The sequence below is a fragment of the Alnus glutinosa genome, chromosome 13 (assembly GCF_958979055.1).
Source record: "Alnus glutinosa chromosome 13, dhAlnGlut1.1, whole genome shotgun sequence".
Lineage (NCBI taxonomy): Eukaryota > Viridiplantae > Streptophyta > Magnoliopsida > Fagales > Betulaceae > Alnus > Alnus glutinosa.
The window spans coordinates 21,238,255-21,257,876 of record NC_084898.1 but is presented as its reverse complement, the minus strand read 5'-3'; the positions used below and the strand labels follow the sequence as shown (position 1 = coordinate 21,257,876).

The window sequence follows — 19,622 nt, the reverse complement described above, 5'->3', positions numbered from 1 at the left end:
GAATAGACTCCTGGTTCACGAAATAATAATTCTTTTGTTTGGTAAAGGTCTTTTACATGGAATAGTTATTTCCATTGGAATAACTATTTCCTTACGAACCTATTCCTCATATTTTTTTTCAGAAGAATAGCTATTCCTATAGGAATAGACTACATTTTCCACAAAAACCACTCATTATTTTATATTTTCTCTCATTTTTTTTTTTCAAAAGAAAAAAGAAAAAACTAACCCCTTACTTGGGGTGGTCGGCCAGCCACATAAGGAGCCGGGGGTGGTTGCACCACCCTAGGAGCATTTGTACCACCCACTGGTTTACAAAAAAAAAAAATTGTTTTTTGTTTTAATAATTTGAGTTTTTTTAACCTTTTTTTTAAAAAAAAAAAAATAATAATAATAATAATAATTTCAAAATTTTTTAGTAATTTTGATTGGATTCCAATTAAATTATATGAGTTGTTATCAAACTAAAAAATAGGAATAACCATTCCATTCAACTCTCTTTTATCCTTGGTAATAACTATTTTATTTTCCAATGAAATACTCATTCCGCAAACCAAACGAGGTCTTAAATACTATATATGTTCTCCTTTAATCTAGATGCACCAAATGTGAGATTTAATATATGCCCATGCAACATCTTACCAATTTAATTTAAATTTTTACAATCTTACCCACTCAAATCACTGACATTATCATTAAAGCTCGTGCGGTATTGTACTATCACCGGTCATAAAAAACATTATTAGGTTTACTTTAATACCATTAACATGACTCATGACCCTTTAGTCAAATCTATCTTATCCTCTGAAAGGATTGATTACAATTATTAAAACTACCATATATATAGAGTGTAATTACATTTTTCTCTGTGAACTACCAACCTTCGTAAATATGTCTCTACGAACTGACACTCTTACTACCTAACTGAATTGAACCACCATTTACTTACCAAAACCCCCATTTCGCCAGTCAACCTCGTTAAAAAACTTGAAATGACACAAATATCCTTACTTTATAAATAAAATTTACATATAATACCCTTAAAATTAAACAAATTAAAAAAAGAAAAAGAAAAAGAGCATAAAAAAAACATAAAAAAAGGAAAAGGAAAGGTGACTTAGCCACCTCTAGGGTGGCCTTCGAGCACCCTTGGCCTATGGGTTGGCTGCGAGGCCACCCTATAGGCAGGGCGGCTGCCAGTTTTTTCTTTTAATTTTTTTTTTAAAAATTTTATATATTTGAAATTTTAATTTATTAATATTTTTTTTTATTAAGAGTGACGTATGTCATCATACTATTAGTGCTGACGTGGCACATTACTGAAATTCGTTAAGTGTTTTGACAAAATTTGACTGTAAGAACTAAATTTTTATTTTGGACTACCCCGAGGACTTTTGAATTATTTATTTATTTATTTTTTTATACCGTAGTGAGCGTTTTGAAATTTAGGCCAACCACATGGACTAATTTTGCATTTATCTATTTTTTTAGTTTTTTATTTTATTTTGTTATTTTTTAATTAGTTTTTTTTTTTTTTTTTTAAGTTTTTAATATTGATTTTTTTTTATTAAATTATTTTTTAAGGGTATTTATATCTTTAAACGAAATTTAACTTCTAAAAGGAGAACATTTCATCCGATTTAACGAGATTCCCTAATGGCGTGGGGTTTTAGTAAGTAAATGGTAATTTGATGCTATCAGATGGTAAGAGTGTCAGTTCGTGGGGGCATATTGACGGAGACTGGTAGCTCATGAAGAAAAATGTAATTACCCCTATATATAATATATATAATGAGTGAGTATTTTATAAAAGAAAACATAATTAAAAAAATTCTAGCAACCACTAGAACAACAGCTACTCTTAATATCTTACAAACACACCAATTTAAAATACAATCCAAACAGACAACTAAACAATTCCTTACCAGCTCTCACTAACAAAACAAAACTTAAACCAAAGCGATACAAACTCAAATCATATTTACGTAAATTACACTATTTTTCAGCAACTCATTTGCAGTAGAGTACATTATCTGGTATCTCCCAACTCCTACAAAGAGCTAAAGTTTTCTTGTGTCCTTTTAAACCTGCTTTTGAGTCATGATCCGAGCTCTAATCTCCCAAGTGATGATATGCACAATTTTCTCTTCTGTTTTGAGCTGATTAACATATTTTAAATCATTCCTTTACTCCATAAGTGGTAAATTGCCGCACTCCAACTCAGCTTCCATAGAACATCTTTCATCTTCCTACCCTTCAACTCTTTTACACCCCAATTCAAAATGGCATACCAAGTAGTAAAAGGATCAACTATTAAGCACTTTTCATAATATCCCTTCAAATTCTTTTACAAAACTTACAAGTGAAAAACATGATATCCCTCCCTTCAATACAACTCCTGCAAAATAGACACATTACATATCCTTTAAAACCCCTCTTCAACAGCCTTTCACCTATAGTTAAGCTATCTCGTTCCCCAAAATTAATTACAACTCGAAGTGTTACTTGTAGTGCCTCCATACTAATTAACTTGCAATTAGCAGAATTTACTACTTTTAACACAACTATCAAAGTAAAGGATAGCGGAAATGAGAAAAAAAATATTTGCGACAAAATGAATTATCTTGAATAATATCATCAAATATCATTAATATAAACACAGAGCTTCCAAAGAAATATAATTTCAATAATCAACATTATCTAACTATACTACGCAACCCTGACTACATGAGCCATTTGTTTGGCATCTTCAACCCAACAATTTATCAAACATGTCATTCTACAAAATATCGAGGTGATTCATAGGTGGAAAAGTAAATGCGTTAGTCCACGACTTAATAAATAAATTATCATGGAACTTGTTATGCAATGAGCCTTATGTAACAAAACGTATACCTTAAACTTTGGTAACCAAAAATGTCATTGGTTTTTGCAAAGGGGATAAGTGTTGCATCCGTTGCTATTCTTAATAAGGATAACTAGTTTATTTTGAAATAGTGTAAGCATAATTCCAAAGACAATTCATATATATTTGAATGCATAAATCATGCTAGTGAAAATCTTATACATAAATATACATAGTCATAAATTTTCTGCATATGGTTTATTCGAGCCCTTAACCCATTCTTGATAAGGTTTTTACTATCCCGAGGGACATGTAATATAACATTGGTGCCCTAATAAAGCACACATATCTTCCATTAACCCCGGGTGACACACGCTACTAATGATTTCTGTCTATAGTGACTACCAATCAAACATGGTTGTGTCGGTCACCTCTAAATTATTGGATTTAAGGCAAAAAATTAAACATAAATCTATGGACCATAGGGTCAAGCCTTTATACATATGTGCCTACCATCTGTACATGACGATCCATACCATATGCTCAATTATTATAAAGCATATATCATTTGCAATAATAATTGTTTGATGGAAATATTAGGCTCATAACATAATTCATTAAGTAAATAGCATGTATATAATATATCATAACTTATAAAGAGAAAGATCACATTTGTATATTAAACGAGTTTAATTGTTCCGTAAACATTTACTTACTTCAATTGCTCATCCATATTCTCGAACATCTTATGGTCCGTTTGGGTGTTGGATTTTTGAAATCAAAATTGAATTCTTATTCTCTTTGCGGATTTCGAGGCAAAGAAAATGTGTTTGGGTGTTAAGTAGAATTTAAATTCCTTTTGAAATTGTGTTTGGGTGTTGGATTTTTGAGATTGAAAAGTAGTGTTTTTGAATAGTAGAAAATGATTGGAGGTATAAAAAGTTGTGTATAATGATTGGTGTTATGAAAAGTAGTGTGAAATAATAATTGAAATAATATTTATTTATTATAAAAAATATTAAAAACTATTATTTAGTATAAATAATTATTATTTAATTATTTAAAGGGTGGGACCATGCATGGATTAGACCCACACATAGAACAATTTTTGGAATTGACTGGCTTTACACCTTTCCCTGGAGACAGCTTTACGCATGGAGTGGGACCCATGCGTAGAATCAAATTTCTCTTGAATTCGGGTGTAAATCTAGGTTGAACCGGGTTTTGAAAAAAAAACCCGAACAGAATCATGATTCAACTATTTTTCCAAACAGACCATTCATCTCACGTCACTGCAAATTATACAATAATATTAGATATAATGCACACCAAGAATCTTAATCTTACACATGAAACTCTAATCATGAGGTTAAAAACCTAATCATGCATTAAAACCCTAATTATGGACTTACTGTAGCATTGAACGATCGGTCCCCCGAGGATTGATTGTCCAGTCCTTTGTAACAAGAATTAAAACCTAATATCTTGCAATAACCAAGCTCCTAATCATTACATAAGTCCTAATACATGTCATCTACCAAGCACAATTATTACCATTAGTTCTAGCTTCATACTTCATCTTAAATATCGAAGTTATTATTATCATAATTGAAAACCCATTTGCTAACCTTGGAAGATAAGGGCATTAAAACATGGATTAGTGTGTGTTCTAGTACTGTTAGTTATAAAAACCAAATCAAATCTTTAAGATCTATAGTTTTCATGCAAGAATCTACTTTCTTATAGTAAAAATGCTAACTTTAACTCATGTTATTAGAAAACCTCTAAGCATGGTTAAATACAAATGTAAGCAGTAAAATCATGCATTAAATATTTTGTTAAAAGCTAGGTTTGGTTCCTTACCGTATTGGTAGAAGCTCTCCAAGACATCCTCTCTCTCTCTCTCTCTCTCTCTCTCTCTCTAGGGTTTGGGTGTCTAAAGTGGACAAAATAGGATCTTGGATTTATCCTAGATCCTTTTATAGAGCCATCTCTCGCTGCATGGTTCTAAAAATTTCTTTTTAAAATAACCTAGTATGAGAGCATTAGACGTTCAGTCTTTAAATAGATCATTCGATGATCCATGTGTATCGATTGATCGATGGTAATATCAATTGCTCGATGATTGCGGATTTCTAAATTTTAAAATCCCTTTTAACAGGAGAAAATTTCTATACTTGAATTGTTTAAAATATTTAAAAAGTTTTTGTGATTTGTTAATCGATATTTATTTTTAAATAATTGCCATGTAATTATGCAGGATATTACAAAGTAACAAACTACATTCCACCAATCTACTTTCGACATTTGATTTCGAATAGCATTCTATGTATCAGAACAAGAGTAGGTGCCTTTCTTTGAAATTACCTAGACAGACTGATCATTTTCTCCAATTTTAACCATACAAATTGCTATGAACATTAACAATATCTTTTGATCTAGTGTCTAGCCAACACCATTCTTTGCCATTCAAAACACTTGTGAATCTTACTTCTAGCGTCATAAACCAATCTATGACCATATCTCATGCAAAGAGTGCCATTTGGATGCCACAAGTCGAGCCACAAATGAAAATTTGTTCCATCCCCAACTCTGAATTGAATGAAGTTTCTTAATTATCACGTCCCAAAGCTTCAATATCTTCTTCTAGCTCCAAAAACATATTGTTGGTATACTCACTTGTTATAAACTCTTTCCTTTCAGCAAGTACACTTTAATCCAGGCCACCCATAGAAATCCATATTTTGCAAAAATATTCCAAATTTGTCTTATAATTGCAGCCTTATTCCAATCTTTTCAGCCCCAATTCTCCTTCTTTCTTAGGAACACAAATGAAATCCCAAGCCACATTTGGTCTAGCATGATCAAAATCATTTCGAGCCCATAAAAATCTATTAAACTTATGCTCCATGGTTGCAATTATCTTCTTAGGGAGTATAAAAATACTATACTAGTATACTTGAATGCTATACAAGATTGAGGACAACAGTTGCAATCTTCCAACAAAAGATAGCTTCCTAAGCATCCAAAAGTTAATTCTAACAATATTCCTTTTAAGTAATACTTCACAATTAGATGCTGTCAATTTCTTATAAATCAAAGGAACACCAAATGTGACGTCCCACATCGCCTGGGAATGGGAATATGCTTATATGTATAAACACAACTTTCTTGATACAACGCGTTTTAAAGTCGTGATGGTCATGAACCTATTAAAATTCTACAGTTAAGCGTGCTTCTGCGAGAGTAATACCAGGATGGGTGATCTCTTGGGAAGTCTAGTTCGGGAGAGCCAAAAGCAGACAATATTGTGTCGTTAAGGATGGGTCGTTACAAATGGTATCAGATTCATTGCCCAGCATGAGATGGAAAGAGCGTGCACAAGCCCATGAGGGTCGCCAGCGGGGATGCTGGGTCTCAAGAGGGGGTGATTGTGACGTCCCATATCGTCTGGGAATGAGGATGCACTTATATGTATAAACACACCCTTATTGACACAACGCGTTTTAAAACTGTGATGGTTATGAACCTATCAAAACGTCGCAGTTAAGCGTGCTTCTACGAGAGTAATACTAGGATGGGTGACCTCCTGGAAAGTCTAATTCGGTGGAGTTAAAAGTGGACAATATTGTGTCGTTGGGAGTAGGTCGTTACATCAAAATATCTTACTGGTAGCTTACTTTCTTTGAACTACAAGCATTAAAAAATATGCTATTTCACCCCGCTGTGTAGTCACTGACCAAAATATGGAACTCTTATTGGATTTGCAGATAAACCGAGATATTAGAAAATTCTAGTAGCACCTCTTTAATGACCTAAATTGACTTGACATTAGCAGCCGAGAATAGTAGAAGATCATTTGCAAAGCATTGGTGAGTGAGCTACATCTTTGAACAACGAGGATAAAACTCAAAAGTTTTCTGAACCAATGCAACCTTCTCCACCAACTTCAATAAGATCTCCATGCCAATCACAAAAAGATATGGAGACAATGGATCCTACTGTCTCAAACCCCTTACATCTTCAAAATATCCAACAAGTGTCCCATTGATAGCAACTAAGAACCATGGATTTGTAATACACTCCTTCACCCAATTTACATAAGTGATAGGAGCACCAAAACACGTTAAGCAGTTTTATGCTTTCATAAAATATACTCTAATAATGCAACAGTTCTAACTGATACAACACTTTTGAGACCCCTCCATTCACTTAAATATTATTAATATTATTATTGATAACTATAGGAGTACAAGGTTAATTTCATGTAAGAAGCAAACTTTTACCAAGTCCACAACCTGCTCTATTAATTGTAAATGTGATTTTATAGTGTTAGGATTCTACATTATTAAGAAGAAAAATGCTAGATATATAATTCTTTTACAACTTTTGATGCATGTCAACTTGTGATTGGAGGGTATTAAATGCTTACAATGTTTGGCTCCAATCACACGCTGACATGTGTCAAAAGTAATAAAAGAGTTGTATCCATAGTATTACTTTATTAAGAAAGCATGTCAATGTTGTTAAAATACAAATTTATGGCATGTTTGGGTAATACTTGATTTTTTATTGTACTTTCTTATTTTTCAAAAACATGTTTGGGTTGTTTTTTTGAATTAAAATTCTGCTCAAGTTTTATCCCCTTTTTTTTTTTAAAAAAAAAAAAAATTTGTCTGAGGTTTTTTAAACCATCTAAACATAATTTTAAAAAATAAATTTTCTCGGTATTCATAATTTTGAATATAATAAAGAATAATAGAATATAATACAAAAAAAAAAAAAAAAAAAAAAAAAATCGCACACCCAAAGGAGCCTTTAGTACCAAAAAATAGGTAAAAGAACATAACCGCAAAGTTAATTCCTCTTCTCTCTCTATTTTTTTTAGAGAGAGAAAATGCCAACCCTTGGTTAGAAAATCCTCATCCCTTTAAGGTTTGTCATCGCCTTTTGCGGGTGTTAAGGGGGAGGAGGAGGAGGGGGGATGAGCTCTATCTCTTTTTTCCTCTCTTCTTCCACTGTTTATTTCCTATGTTTTTTTTGGCCTTTTTCTTTTCTTTTCTTTTCTTTTCTTCTTTTTTTTTTTTAATTTTTTTAATTTTTTTAATTTTTTTAATTTTTAATTTAATTTTTAATTTTTTTTAATTTGTTATTTATTTATTTATTTTACCTTCCTAAATGACAACCTCAACGCCTGAAGCTCAACTTCTCTCTACCCTTTGCGGCCTCCGCTCCTCACCGTCCTCCATTTTTTACCGGGAGGGTGTCCCATGCGCCATCCTTGAAAAGTAGATATGTAATTTTTCAACTCACACAACACTCACCCCACCCCTCCCCCCCGGGCCCCCACCGGCCTCACTGCTGCACCTTTCACGCCTCTCCTCTCATGCGTGGGCCTCACGCGCCTCAACACCGTCCCCCTCTCCACCTATGCTGCAGTCTTGTGGTTATTTCTGTGGCTTTGTTGTGTTTCTTCCCCATATTGCTTTAATTAACATAATAAGCACTCAGCATTTTTAAATGCCTTTAAAGAAGTTGAACGTACATCGCTTAATTTGTTTGCGCAGGCAATGATCCCCTAAATTATTTGTTCAAGTCTGACCAGGTCTTTTTTTTTTTTCTAGTACTAAAATATTTTCTTCAAAAGAGTCCCACACAAATGGGCCATCCCCGACTATGAAGTCAAACAAGTGCTCCCTCACCTACTAATGTACGTCCCCCAGTCACTTCTTAATGGATGATGAAACCGGGTCACCCACAGGCCACAGCAAACCGGGTCACCCACAGGCCACATCTCCTGCAATACAGCTCGAAAACCATATACTGCAATGCTGCTCCAAAATCATATACTGCAAGCTAGACTGCAAACGAAACACAAATACAACTGCATGACCATCTATAAAATTTTCACGTCTTTTAACGTGTGAGAAATATCTGATTTTCAATTACTTAAAAGATATATAAATTGGATTAGAAGAAATTAATTATTTTAACCCCATTTATAACGAAACTCTGTCCATATATACTAAAACTAAATTGTCATAGAAACTACAGCTAGAGCAATAGTCCTGCTCCAAAACCATACATTTCGCTTGGTGAAGAATGTTACAGGGGTGGATAATTCGTGTTCGGGTGTTAAGATAGAAGTATTAAATTATATATATGTTAACCATCTCAGACTCATTTAATTAAACGAGTCAAATTCTTCAAACTCTAACATTGCTATTTTGTATTGAGTTCATAAATCGTGTAAAAAATTGTCAGTTTTCCTATAGCTAAAGTGCTTTGTCTTCACCTTTTTTTTTTTTTTTTTTTTTTTTTTTTTTTTTTTTTTGTGTTGTTACTATGTATGTGGTCCTCAACATAACTCCCAGAAGTCTGAGATTATACATACGCACATACTCACACAATTAAGAACAGTCCAAAGATTGAAACATTGGAAGATATGGGCTATACCTCCATATCTCTCCTCCATTCCACACCCCTCACCCCTCATCCTCAACCAGCCACCCCCTTGGTGCCATGTGGCGTTGCAAATATCCAAAATGCAATGAATCACCACCAAGCTTCTCCATGCCTGATTTTATCACAACTTTCATCAGCAATTCCATTTTTTTTTAAATATATATATATAAAAATAAATATATCAGGTAGAATTTTCTTTTGATGGACAAAGAAAATGAATTTGACTCTTTTACCCATTTCCTATTGGTTAAAGCCAACCATGTCCCCCCTCATGCCAATTGCCACCTTAAAATTACCTCCAAATTTGTCCAAAACCAGGGGTAGTCACAGAAACCCACGAACAAAAAGACACATCAGCCTCCCATCACCAATCCAACATTTTCCTTCCTTTCAAAACTGCCTTCTCTTTTCATCAACTCTCTCTTTCTTGTGTTCCAAAGTTTCATATATAATCAGAAGGATTACAAGAAGCCAAACCCCATTTCATGTTTACAACCTGCAAAAACCAGTTCCACCATCTTTTCCTCTCTTAGAGCTTCGAGCTAGAATTCCAGAGTGAAAAGAGAGAAAAAGATGGCAGTTTGCACAGTCTACACAACCCAATCTCTCTACTCAACATGTTCAATCTCCACACCATCAAAAACCCACCTGGGATTTCACCAGAAACAGGTAGTTTTCTACAAGAAAAGCAGCAAGAGAGGCAGCAGCCGGCCATACGGCCCATACGTGATAACATGCACAAGTGGTGACTCACAGACAGTTGTGATTGGTCTGGCAGCAGACTCTGGGTGTGGGAAGAGCACCTTCATGAGGAGGCTGACAAGCGTGTTTGGAGGGGCGGCGGAGCCGCCGAAGGGCGGGAACCCGGACTCGAATACCCTGATCAGCGACACCACGACAGTGATATGCTTGGATGACTATCACTCCCTGGATAGGACTGGAAGGAAAGAGAAGGGTGTCACTGCACTTGACCCAAGAGCCAACGACTTTGATCTCATGTATGAGCAGGTTAAGGCTATCAAGGATGGGATTCCTGTTGAGAAGCCCATTTACAACCATGTCACTGGTCTTTTGGATCCTCCCGAGCTCATCAAGCCTCCCAAGATCCTTGTCATTGAAGGTTTGCACCCAATGTAAGTAAACCACACAACCACTCTCTCTCTCTCTCTCTCTCTCTCTCTCTTATCTTTTAGATTAGTATTTATAAATAAACAAAAATTAAGGACCGATTTTCATTGTCATCTCAATCATATGATTAATAATTAATACTATTTAGTAGATAGTTGTATAATTATTATACAACTTGATAATGTAATAGTAAAATTTAATCATTAAACCAGTACTAAAAAGAATCAAGAGCTTATTTTTAATTTTCAAAAATTGTAGAGCCAAAGTAATATGCTATCAGAAGATTCAGAACCTTGTCCATCTCTTTGTTTTTACTATGAAATAATGATATCTACATTTATTTTATGGCTATGGAATTGTGGCTGTCATCGTCATCTTTTCTTGGTGGGCCTTTCACCATATTTAGGTCCGCTTATAACTATTATTAACTTCCAAACAAAATGCTCTTGAAATTAAAAAAAAAACAAAAAACAAAAAAAAACAAAAAAAAAACAAAAACAAAAGAGGGTAATTTATTGCTAATAATGAGCAGCAATCCTTTGAAATTAAAGCAAAATAAATAAATAAATAAAACAAAATTCATGGATTTATAAAGCAATTCATAAGTTACTTTGTGCCCATGTAGGTATGACTCCCGAGTAAGGGACCTCTTGGACTTCAGTATCTACTTGGACATCAGCAATGAGGTTAAGTTTGCTTGGAAAATTCAGGTAAATACTATATATATAACATCCGGTTTCAAAGTTGCCAGACATTTAATTATGAGTAATGTTATTTAAAAAACTGTTATACGACTGTCATACAACTTAATATGTGACAGTAAAAATTAATCATTAAATCAGCACTTTGATCTGACTATGTTACAAAAATTGCAGCGGGACATGGCAGAGCGAGGACATAGCCTTGAAAGCATCAAAGCTAGTATCGAAGCCCGAAAGCCTGATTTTGACGCATATATCGGTAATCTTTTTGAACCGTAACTCATGTACACAGTTAGTTACAATACAAAAATACAATATTCATTACAAAGCTTTTATTCTCTAGTTATTTTAAAACTGTTTTTTAGTGTGCGGATTTCTTAACAAAGGAAAACCCCATGTTCATTTTTGTGGTTGGTGCAGATCCACAAAAGCAATATGCAGATGCAGTGATTGAAGTGTTGCCAACCCAACTGATTCCTGGTGATAACGAGGGGAAGGTTTTGAGAGTTAGGTTGATAATGAAAGAAGGGGTGGAGCTTTTTAGCCCTGTTTATCTCTTTGATGAAGGCTCTACCGTCTCATGGATTCCATGCGGTAGAAAGCTTACCTGCTCATACCCTGGCATCAAATTTTTCTATGGCCCTGATAGTTATTTTGGCCACGAGGTAGACATTCTGTCAACATCCACTCTGCTTGTTTCCTCTGTTTTCAGGATTTAAGCCAATTAATTATGTGCATTGTTTGATTGTCTCAGGTGTCTGTGCTGGAGATGGATGGCCAATTTGACAGATTAGATGAGCTGATTTACGTCGAAAGCCATCTAAGCAACATCTCTACCAAGTTCTATGGAGAAGTCACCCAACAAATGTTGAAGCATTCCGATTTCCCCGGCAGTAACAATGGAACCGGTCTCTTCCAAACCATTGTCGGTTTAAAGATACGAGACCTGTTCGAGCAGGTAGTCGCCAGCAGGGGCAAAACTCTGGTAGAAGCAGCCAAGGCCTAAGAACTGCCCTTGTGTATTGGACAAGGCACCAAGCCTCTAAAATCATCTTCCTCTTTCCGTTTCTTCATTTTTCAACTCCCTTTTTAACCATGTTTCAGTTGAGTGTTAGCCTACTGTTGATAGGAAACAGAACACTCTGTACCTACTTATTGTAATGCTGTGGAGCCGTGTAATATATAGAGAAGTAAAAGCAGAGATGAAATTCAGTTAAGAAATTCATAAAAAGATTTGTACTTATTGATATTATTTCTTATGAACGTTGTATACTACATTGCGTCACCATTATAACCACCCACTCTTTTCCCTTTTCCCTTTTCCGGCAATGCTTCTCCATTCTTTTCTAGACCAGGAGGAATGACCTCACAGGGGTTGTCTTCACTCTCTTTTTCATGTGCTAAAATCACGTAATGGTATGATGACATGATTCAAAACTCTGCAAGCTTTTTCTCAGTAATAGAAGGCAAGAAACTTACACGACAGAAATTTCCTCAAAACCGGCTTCTAAAAGTGACATGTATTCCTTGAATGTGAGAAACACATGCTATTATGTGCTTTTTTAATGGGCTAAAGAACGCATAAGCTCGGTGTTATTATAAGTCAACACCTGAACTGTCACAAAATGTCCTTTTTGGACTAAAATAAACATGCAGGGCGTGGAGAGTAAAACTTCACTACATATGTAAGTCCTTGTTAGATGTGGGGTAGCTAGCTTCTAGGCAGTTTAATATCATGACCAAGCCCTAGGAAATTTTGCTTGCTTCTAAAGTTTTTTCAAATATATATATGTGTGTGTGTGTGTGTGTATCATATGCAAAATCTTAAAAAGTATGGTCGACAATCTCTCAGTAACGAGGAAACTGGAGAAGTCCAACTACTAATATTATCCCTACAAACTTCATCTTATCTGCTTTACAAGAATTTTGGGTTATGAGATGTCAAATAAATTTACCTACCAAGGAGCTAAAAATTGTTCAAACTGTAAAATAGCCAATTCTAAGGAACTAAAAATGGGCAGGAGAGCAGCAGGGCTTTAAGGGATGAGGTTAGAACTACAGTTTGAACAATTAAATCCTTAACCCAATAAAGTCAAAGGAAATTGTCAATTTCACACAGAGATCTGGTGCAATACCCCTGTCCTATATTGCAGTGTATCTGAGTGTAGAGGAGGATTCCATCTGCTCGGGCAACCCTAAACCCAAGAACCTACCTAAGCAGGTGGAGCCCTTCCTCTGCACTCTTATGAAAAATGATTGTTGCACAACTCTTATTCAACTTTGCCTACATGGCATTTTATTTTTTATTTTTATTTCATTTTTTTTTTTCAAAAAACGATGAAACCACTGTGGGGGAAAAATGCTAGGTCATTTTCTTTAAAAAAAAAATAAAAAATTGCCACGTAAGCAAAGTTTGACAAGAGTTGTACAACAATCATTTCTCACACTCACATACCCCTTCAGTGCAATAGCCAATAGGGCAGACCGGCAGAGGTATTGCACTGGATCTTTAATCCGGCAATTTCCTATGTCTTACTGAAGTACTTAAAGGGGAGCTGGTATTAATTCAGATCTATTTTAACATAACCATGGCACTACCTATTATTAGACTGCAATAATGCTATGATAAGGCATGGGAATCTATGTTTGACACCGATCTTAAGTTCAACATAAGCAAAGAGGCATGGATGGCAGAATCCATGCTTGCGTCGTTAAAGTTCATATATGGCATTTAAATGCCTTGGATGATCTATTAGGCCGATATGACATTCATGCGTACTCCCAAATGACATCCCCTCTTGAGTTCTTCCATCTCATTCAAAGACTAATTAATTTTATTAGTTCATTGGAATATACAACTTCTTATGCCAATAAGGTCTCTTTTTCAAAGTCAATATGATTAAATATAAGAAGCTAATTCAGATATCATACTTTATAAACATAGAGCAAGCCAATGATGCAAGTAACCCATGAAAATACATCTCAATTACCATACTTTCCTCCTCTAATAATATTAACATCTCATGTAGAATATAAACCAACAAACTACTGGAAGGAAAGCAACGAAACTGATTGCAAAAGGCAAGAAAGTCATGTCATAATAAGAGTTACACGGATTGAGAGCAGCATTTGTTTCCAAATAAGTTCTAGATACTAGGAAACTTCAGAGAAACTACATATACAGAAATTTCAGAGAATTTGATTATCTCTAAGATACAGAAACAAACTACATGTAGCATGGGAATTGTACATACTAGCAGATAACAAAATATTTAACTACCTTTTTCTCCACATTTCTACTTGATTATGACAAACTTGTTAGTACCGTGTCTTGCCCAGTGGTCCTTCAAGTCAACTGGATGAGTAAGATCATGACCTTTAGCTGCTAGTCTCAGTAGAAGTTTCCCATATGCGCCATTGCTCATCTTCCTTCCAGCCATGCGAGCCCCAGGCCTTGTAGAGCTCATGGGCAGAGGATATTCTGATACGTTAGTGGTGCAACATGAGGATTGCCATCCACCAGCACCCCATTTGTAGCACGATCTAGCAACACTTGTACAAGAACAGTACGGAGAAGGCACCCCAGAGAAGTCAAAGTCTGCCTTGTCCATATCAATATTAATCAGAATCTTCTTTTCACGTTTTGCTTCAGGCATACTTTGTCCCTTCATCTTTTTAGAACAAGGAGTCTTTTTGGCTTGCTTTGGTCTGAAAACCTTAGATGCAATTTGATTAGGACCATTCATAGAATTCTTTTGTTTCCTAACCTTGGCAGGTTTAATTGCTGAGTCAACATTCTTTGTTGGTTCAGTTGTGGCAGGAATGGTTTGGATGGGACCAACAGGAAGACTGGGTTCTGGGTTTGTTTGAGTTCCTTGCAAAGGATTTGAGTTCGTTTTGGATGCAGAGAGAAAACTTCCTGGATAAAACCAGGTGAAATGTGGAACAGACACCCCTGCAGTAGCTTCAGGTATCATAGGATTTCTATTGGAGTACATCTTTGTAACAATGTGATGTCTCAACGCTGCATCTACACCCAAATATCGTTTTGAGAAATGGCTACCACCCAATCTGCCATCTATATTGACATAAATGAACACAACAATGAATTTCCTTAGCAATATTTAGAGGAAAACAGACTAAAACTATATCAAAATCAATGCTTCACTCTAGATCAAAGAACAGGGCAGCATCAAAGAGTCGGAGAAAGTTTATTAGCAACTAAAGGCAAGCCAAATAAGAACCCAGAAAAAATATATTTATACAAAAACATGCTGACAACTTAAGATTGGCATTTAGACTTTTCCATGCATGCACAAAATGTCTCAAGTTATTCTTTGAATAACGAATTTGAACTAAGCCGAATTAGTACAAGTACCAGATTATTCATGAATATAACAAATACTTGGAATAATATTTTAAGTGAAATTCAAAGTCATTATGCACAGTTTTATTATAAACTGTTACAACTATAATATAAGTATAAATTTTCAATATCAGTTGAAAAAAGCTATAATGTTGGATTTTTTGGATTTGTGAGAGTTAGTGAGTTAACAAGTAGGGGAGTCCCTTTGTATGGGCTCAATATAATATGTTAGGACACTATCTAAACCAAAAAGCTTTAGTTAGTAGGTTTAACCTTAACAATGTTATATCAACCACTTATTCTTGTTACTATTACCTGGTGTGGGACTCTACCACTTAACCAACCACTCACATATGAATATTCCAACAATTTTGAACGGAGACTCTTGTCACCAATTTGTGACAGGAGTCTAGGAATAAGAAGTCTGAAGGAGTTTAAATTAGTTCTGTAATTCAGCAGGTTTGGAGATTGTCTAGATGGCCTCACACTATGGGTGCACGTGTTGAAAGAGGGCATAATTTTCTCAAGAGTTGGTGCTTCCCCCCCCCCACCCCCATCCCAACGCATGGGCTGGAAAGGTATTTGAGAACAAATCACATCGTTTAATAAGGTTATGGCAACTTGGAAATGGTCGAACAATTACACTTGCTAATGTTTGGTTTCAAGATTCTGCTCTAAAGGACATTCTCATGAAACAGTAACCTGCCAATTGAATCAACGCTAACTTAAATTAAAAATCTAATTGACCTGAAGTCTGGTGTGAAGCCTTGGAGCTTACGTCAAAAGAGCAAAAGGCCAAGGGCTAGGGTGAGCTGATGGGGGACAGCGCAAGTGAGCAAATGTGTGTAAGTCCAGTCAAATGGGGCTATTCTAAAAGTCCCAGACATCTTAGACCCCTTGAATAAACAGTTGAAAGTCTGACTGTAACACCCCTAAAACTTAAGATGCCTAGTTCATGCATGATTATTGACTTATTTAGTATGTAGAACAAAAAAGGGTTTAACATGTTGGTTCGATAGGGGCAGGACCAAATTAAGAAATGTGTTCCATTTAGGAAAGTGTTTGGATTATGAAACTTATTATGGAAGACTCCGAATTCAATTAGGAGTAGGCTAAATTTCCTAATTGGGTCATGTGGGAAGTTTCCCAGGTTGGAGAAGGATGTTTCCTTGAAGTTTCAAGGAAATTCTTGTCATAAGAAGTGAGAAACTAGGGTTTCATGCAAAATCTAGCCGCCCCCTTGTGGAATCCTAAGCCTTGTAGTAGCCATTACATGAAAGGAATTCTTAGAGAGAGAGAATACTCTGGGGGCACTGGCAAGGGGGAGCACCTCATGAACCTTAGAACCCTAGAGCTCTCAATAAAAGGATGTCAAGGTCTCTTTATAAAGAAAAGCAACAAAAAAAAAAATCAGAGCCAAAAGGAACCCCATGGCAGAAAAGCACTCAAAGGCTCATCTGAAAAACACACAATCTAACCCCATCGTTCATCCCGCATTTACAAGCAGAAAGCCAAATTCTCCAGAATACTTTCACAAAGAGAAACAGACTCCAAAATGCAGCAGATTGCAAGCTCTAGCAAACGGAAAAGAATCCAAGAATTCACATCAAAATTACAATACAAAAAAAAGCACAGAACTTGAGAACAAGAAACAAATCCCATATCAAAAATACACTCTAAAACTGAAAAATTAAAGGCAAAGTACCTCATTTAAAGTGAAACATCACCAGCCACATGCACCATTCAGACCCAAAGTTTCTATCTTTCAAAAAGTTAGACAGAGATTAGGAAACCCATCAAGGCTAAACATCAAAGAAAGATTCAAACAGTAGATAGTAAAGACCCTACATCCAAAAAAAAAAAACAAAAAAAGTTGAGAGCTTACATCAAAGCTACAATGAGAGGGGCTTCTTACAAGTGAGTAAAGAACTGCAAGAACAGATTTTTTTTTTAATTTTTTCTTTTCCAGATTTTAAATGCTACTCTTGTAAAGTGGAAAAGCACTTTCTTGTGTTTTGCTTCATTACAGCACCTAACCAAAAAAGCGTTCGTTCTGTGTCTCCCTTTTGTACATGAAATATTGATTTCTGCACATATCCCAACGGGCAGGGACTCCTTTGATACAAATTTCTCAATCTCAAGGCATTCCCTACTTTCCTACCAAAAAAACTCAAAAAGTAAAAAGGACACTGATATTTGTCAGCTCACGCTCTCTTGAAAGTGCGCGTGGAACACGCTTCAATGGAATGAGATTTTTGTACGCGAAAATTGAGGGGAAAAGCTTTAGAAAACGACAACATGAATCTATAAGATTATTCATATTCCCCTAGCTAAGTTTGATTTCTATTTTAGCTTTTTATTTCATCAATACACTTTTACAATTTTATTTTAATATTTTTTCTATATTTTTAAAGAGAATAAATAGAATGTTAGAGATTAAAAAAATGTTTCATTTTTATATTTTGTGAGTTGTTTACTTATCAAATGTTTTTCCAAATTGATGAGCCAGATCCAGTTTAATTTGCTCATATTAGCATCCCGGCTAGCCAAAATAACATTTGTTCTAAAGGTTTCTATTAAGAAAAAATGTTTTTTGTTGCACATGAGGAATTATATTTTATTAAATGTTTTTCTATTCAAAACTCTCTAAGATTTGAATCGTTATCGTATAGATCATTCTATCCGCCTTTATTAATTTTTTTAACATTATTGCCACATATTACCCAATTAAAATATATGACACATGTCAAAATAATACCGTCAGCATGCCATGTCAGAAACACGAGAGAGAAATTAGTTGAAAAATTACACATCATCTTCTTAAAAGTTGCATGTCCATTGCTGTTAAAAAAGATGAATCGTGGCAACCAAATGCATAGTTTCGATTACTCCCTAAGATTGGCCGCTTAGAGAACTCACTTTGTTTATGTATTTTAGAGCAGTATATAAAATGGCTAATCAAAAGCCTAAAAAAATGTTCATCCAATTCTCTAAACCAAATATATTTTGCATCCGAGCTACAATGCTTCCCAAAATGTGAAGAAACATATACATTAATGCATAAGAGTCCGTTTGAGTTTGTGATTTCAAAAAGTGCGATTTAAAATTACGATTTTAAAATGTATGATTTGAAAAAAGTGATTTTTAAAAACGCAGTTAAACGTTTGGAAAAATCGCAGTTTAGCCTTTAAAAATCTGCGTTTTCAAAAATACACCCTCTTACTTGTGAATTGAAAAAGCAAATTTTCTGCGTTTTCAAATCGCAATTTTTAATAACGCAGTTCCCAAAATGATTTATGTTCTACAATTTGGTTTAAAATCGCATTTATTGTCTAGGAAATCGCAATCCCAAACGCATCCTAAGAATTTCTATCTCCCTCTCTCTCCCGCTCACTCTTTTCTTTATGCTTTATAAGTTATCATGAAAATACATACATATATATATATATATATATATATATATATATATATTGAATGGTAAATAAAAAGAATAGATGATCTGACGTAGAATGTATTTGGAAAGCCATAAGCTAAAATAGAAAATAATAATAATAACGTAGTTTTTATTAACTATTTTAAATAGAAATTTAAAGAATTCATTGTGGACCTCTAAGATATCCACTGTGATGCTCTTCTTCTTCACTGCTCTCTGTGCTGCTTGTTGATACAGTTTCCAACTGGTGACGTAAGGATCACCGTCCGTGTAGATTGTCTTCAATAACCTACAAAGACAATAGGAACACACTGTGGGTTTTCCCAGCGATACCCCTCCGATGCCAAAGTTAGAATGGGTGCGTTGATCTGATCAAAGGAGAGAAAAAGAAAAAAGTCAATGTCCTCTTCGTACCTGGACCTTCTTATTTATAGTCTGTTGTAGTCATGTTTAGGTAAGGTTGATCTGGACCTACAGGTTGACTTACCTCTGGCAAGGCATGGGCTCTCGATGGATCCCATATTTTCTGGTGTTCAGTCACTTAACCGCGTCCTTCAGTCAGTCTCACAATCATGGCTTCCAGTCGGTCGGGCCACTCAGACGATCTGAGTCGGCGAACACCCTATTCGGGAAAGGTGGATTCCCCAACAGTTATCCCCCAATTCTTTCGTTTTATATGTGAGA

At 35.1% G+C, this 19,622-nt stretch overlaps 2 protein-coding genes across 5 annotated transcripts; one reads left to right on the top strand and one right to left on the bottom strand.

Moving 5' to 3' along the window:
- The first annotated feature begins 9,671 nt into the window (after positions 1–9,671).
- Positions 9,672–12,427, top strand: LOC133854297 (phosphoribulokinase, chloroplastic). The gene is made up of 5 exons (XM_062290424.1): positions 9,672–10,443; positions 11,064–11,148; positions 11,314–11,398; positions 11,560–11,804; positions 11,894–12,427. The coding sequence occupies exons 1-5, from the start codon at positions 9,884–9,886 to the stop codon at positions 12,143–12,145; spliced, it is 1,227 nt and encodes a 408-aa protein (XP_062146408.1). The 5' UTR covers positions 9,672–9,883; the 3' UTR covers positions 12,146–12,427.
- Positions 12,428–14,211: 1,784 nt separating this feature from the next.
- On the bottom strand, positions 14,212–17,695 carry LOC133854332 (protein BASIC PENTACYSTEINE7). Of its 4 annotated transcripts, none has more exons than XM_062290480.1 (3): positions 17,391–17,694; positions 17,211–17,267; positions 14,212–15,217 (listed from the first exon to the last, which is right to left on the bottom strand). In XM_062290480.1, exon 3 carries the CDS (start codon positions 15,135–15,137, stop codon positions 14,436–14,438), a length of 702 nt encoding a protein of 233 aa, XP_062146464.1. In that variant the 5' UTR covers positions 15,138–15,217; positions 17,211–17,267; positions 17,391–17,694; the 3' UTR covers positions 14,212–14,435. The 4 variants fall into 4 exon arrangements, with proteins under 4 accessions (XP_062146464.1, XP_062146462.1, XP_062146465.1 ...); XM_062290478.1 differs by having other exon boundaries at positions 17,211–17,263; XM_062290481.1 differs by lacking the exon at positions 17,211–17,267 and having other exon boundaries at positions 17,391–17,695.
- Positions 17,696–19,622: the final 1,927 nt, after the last annotated feature.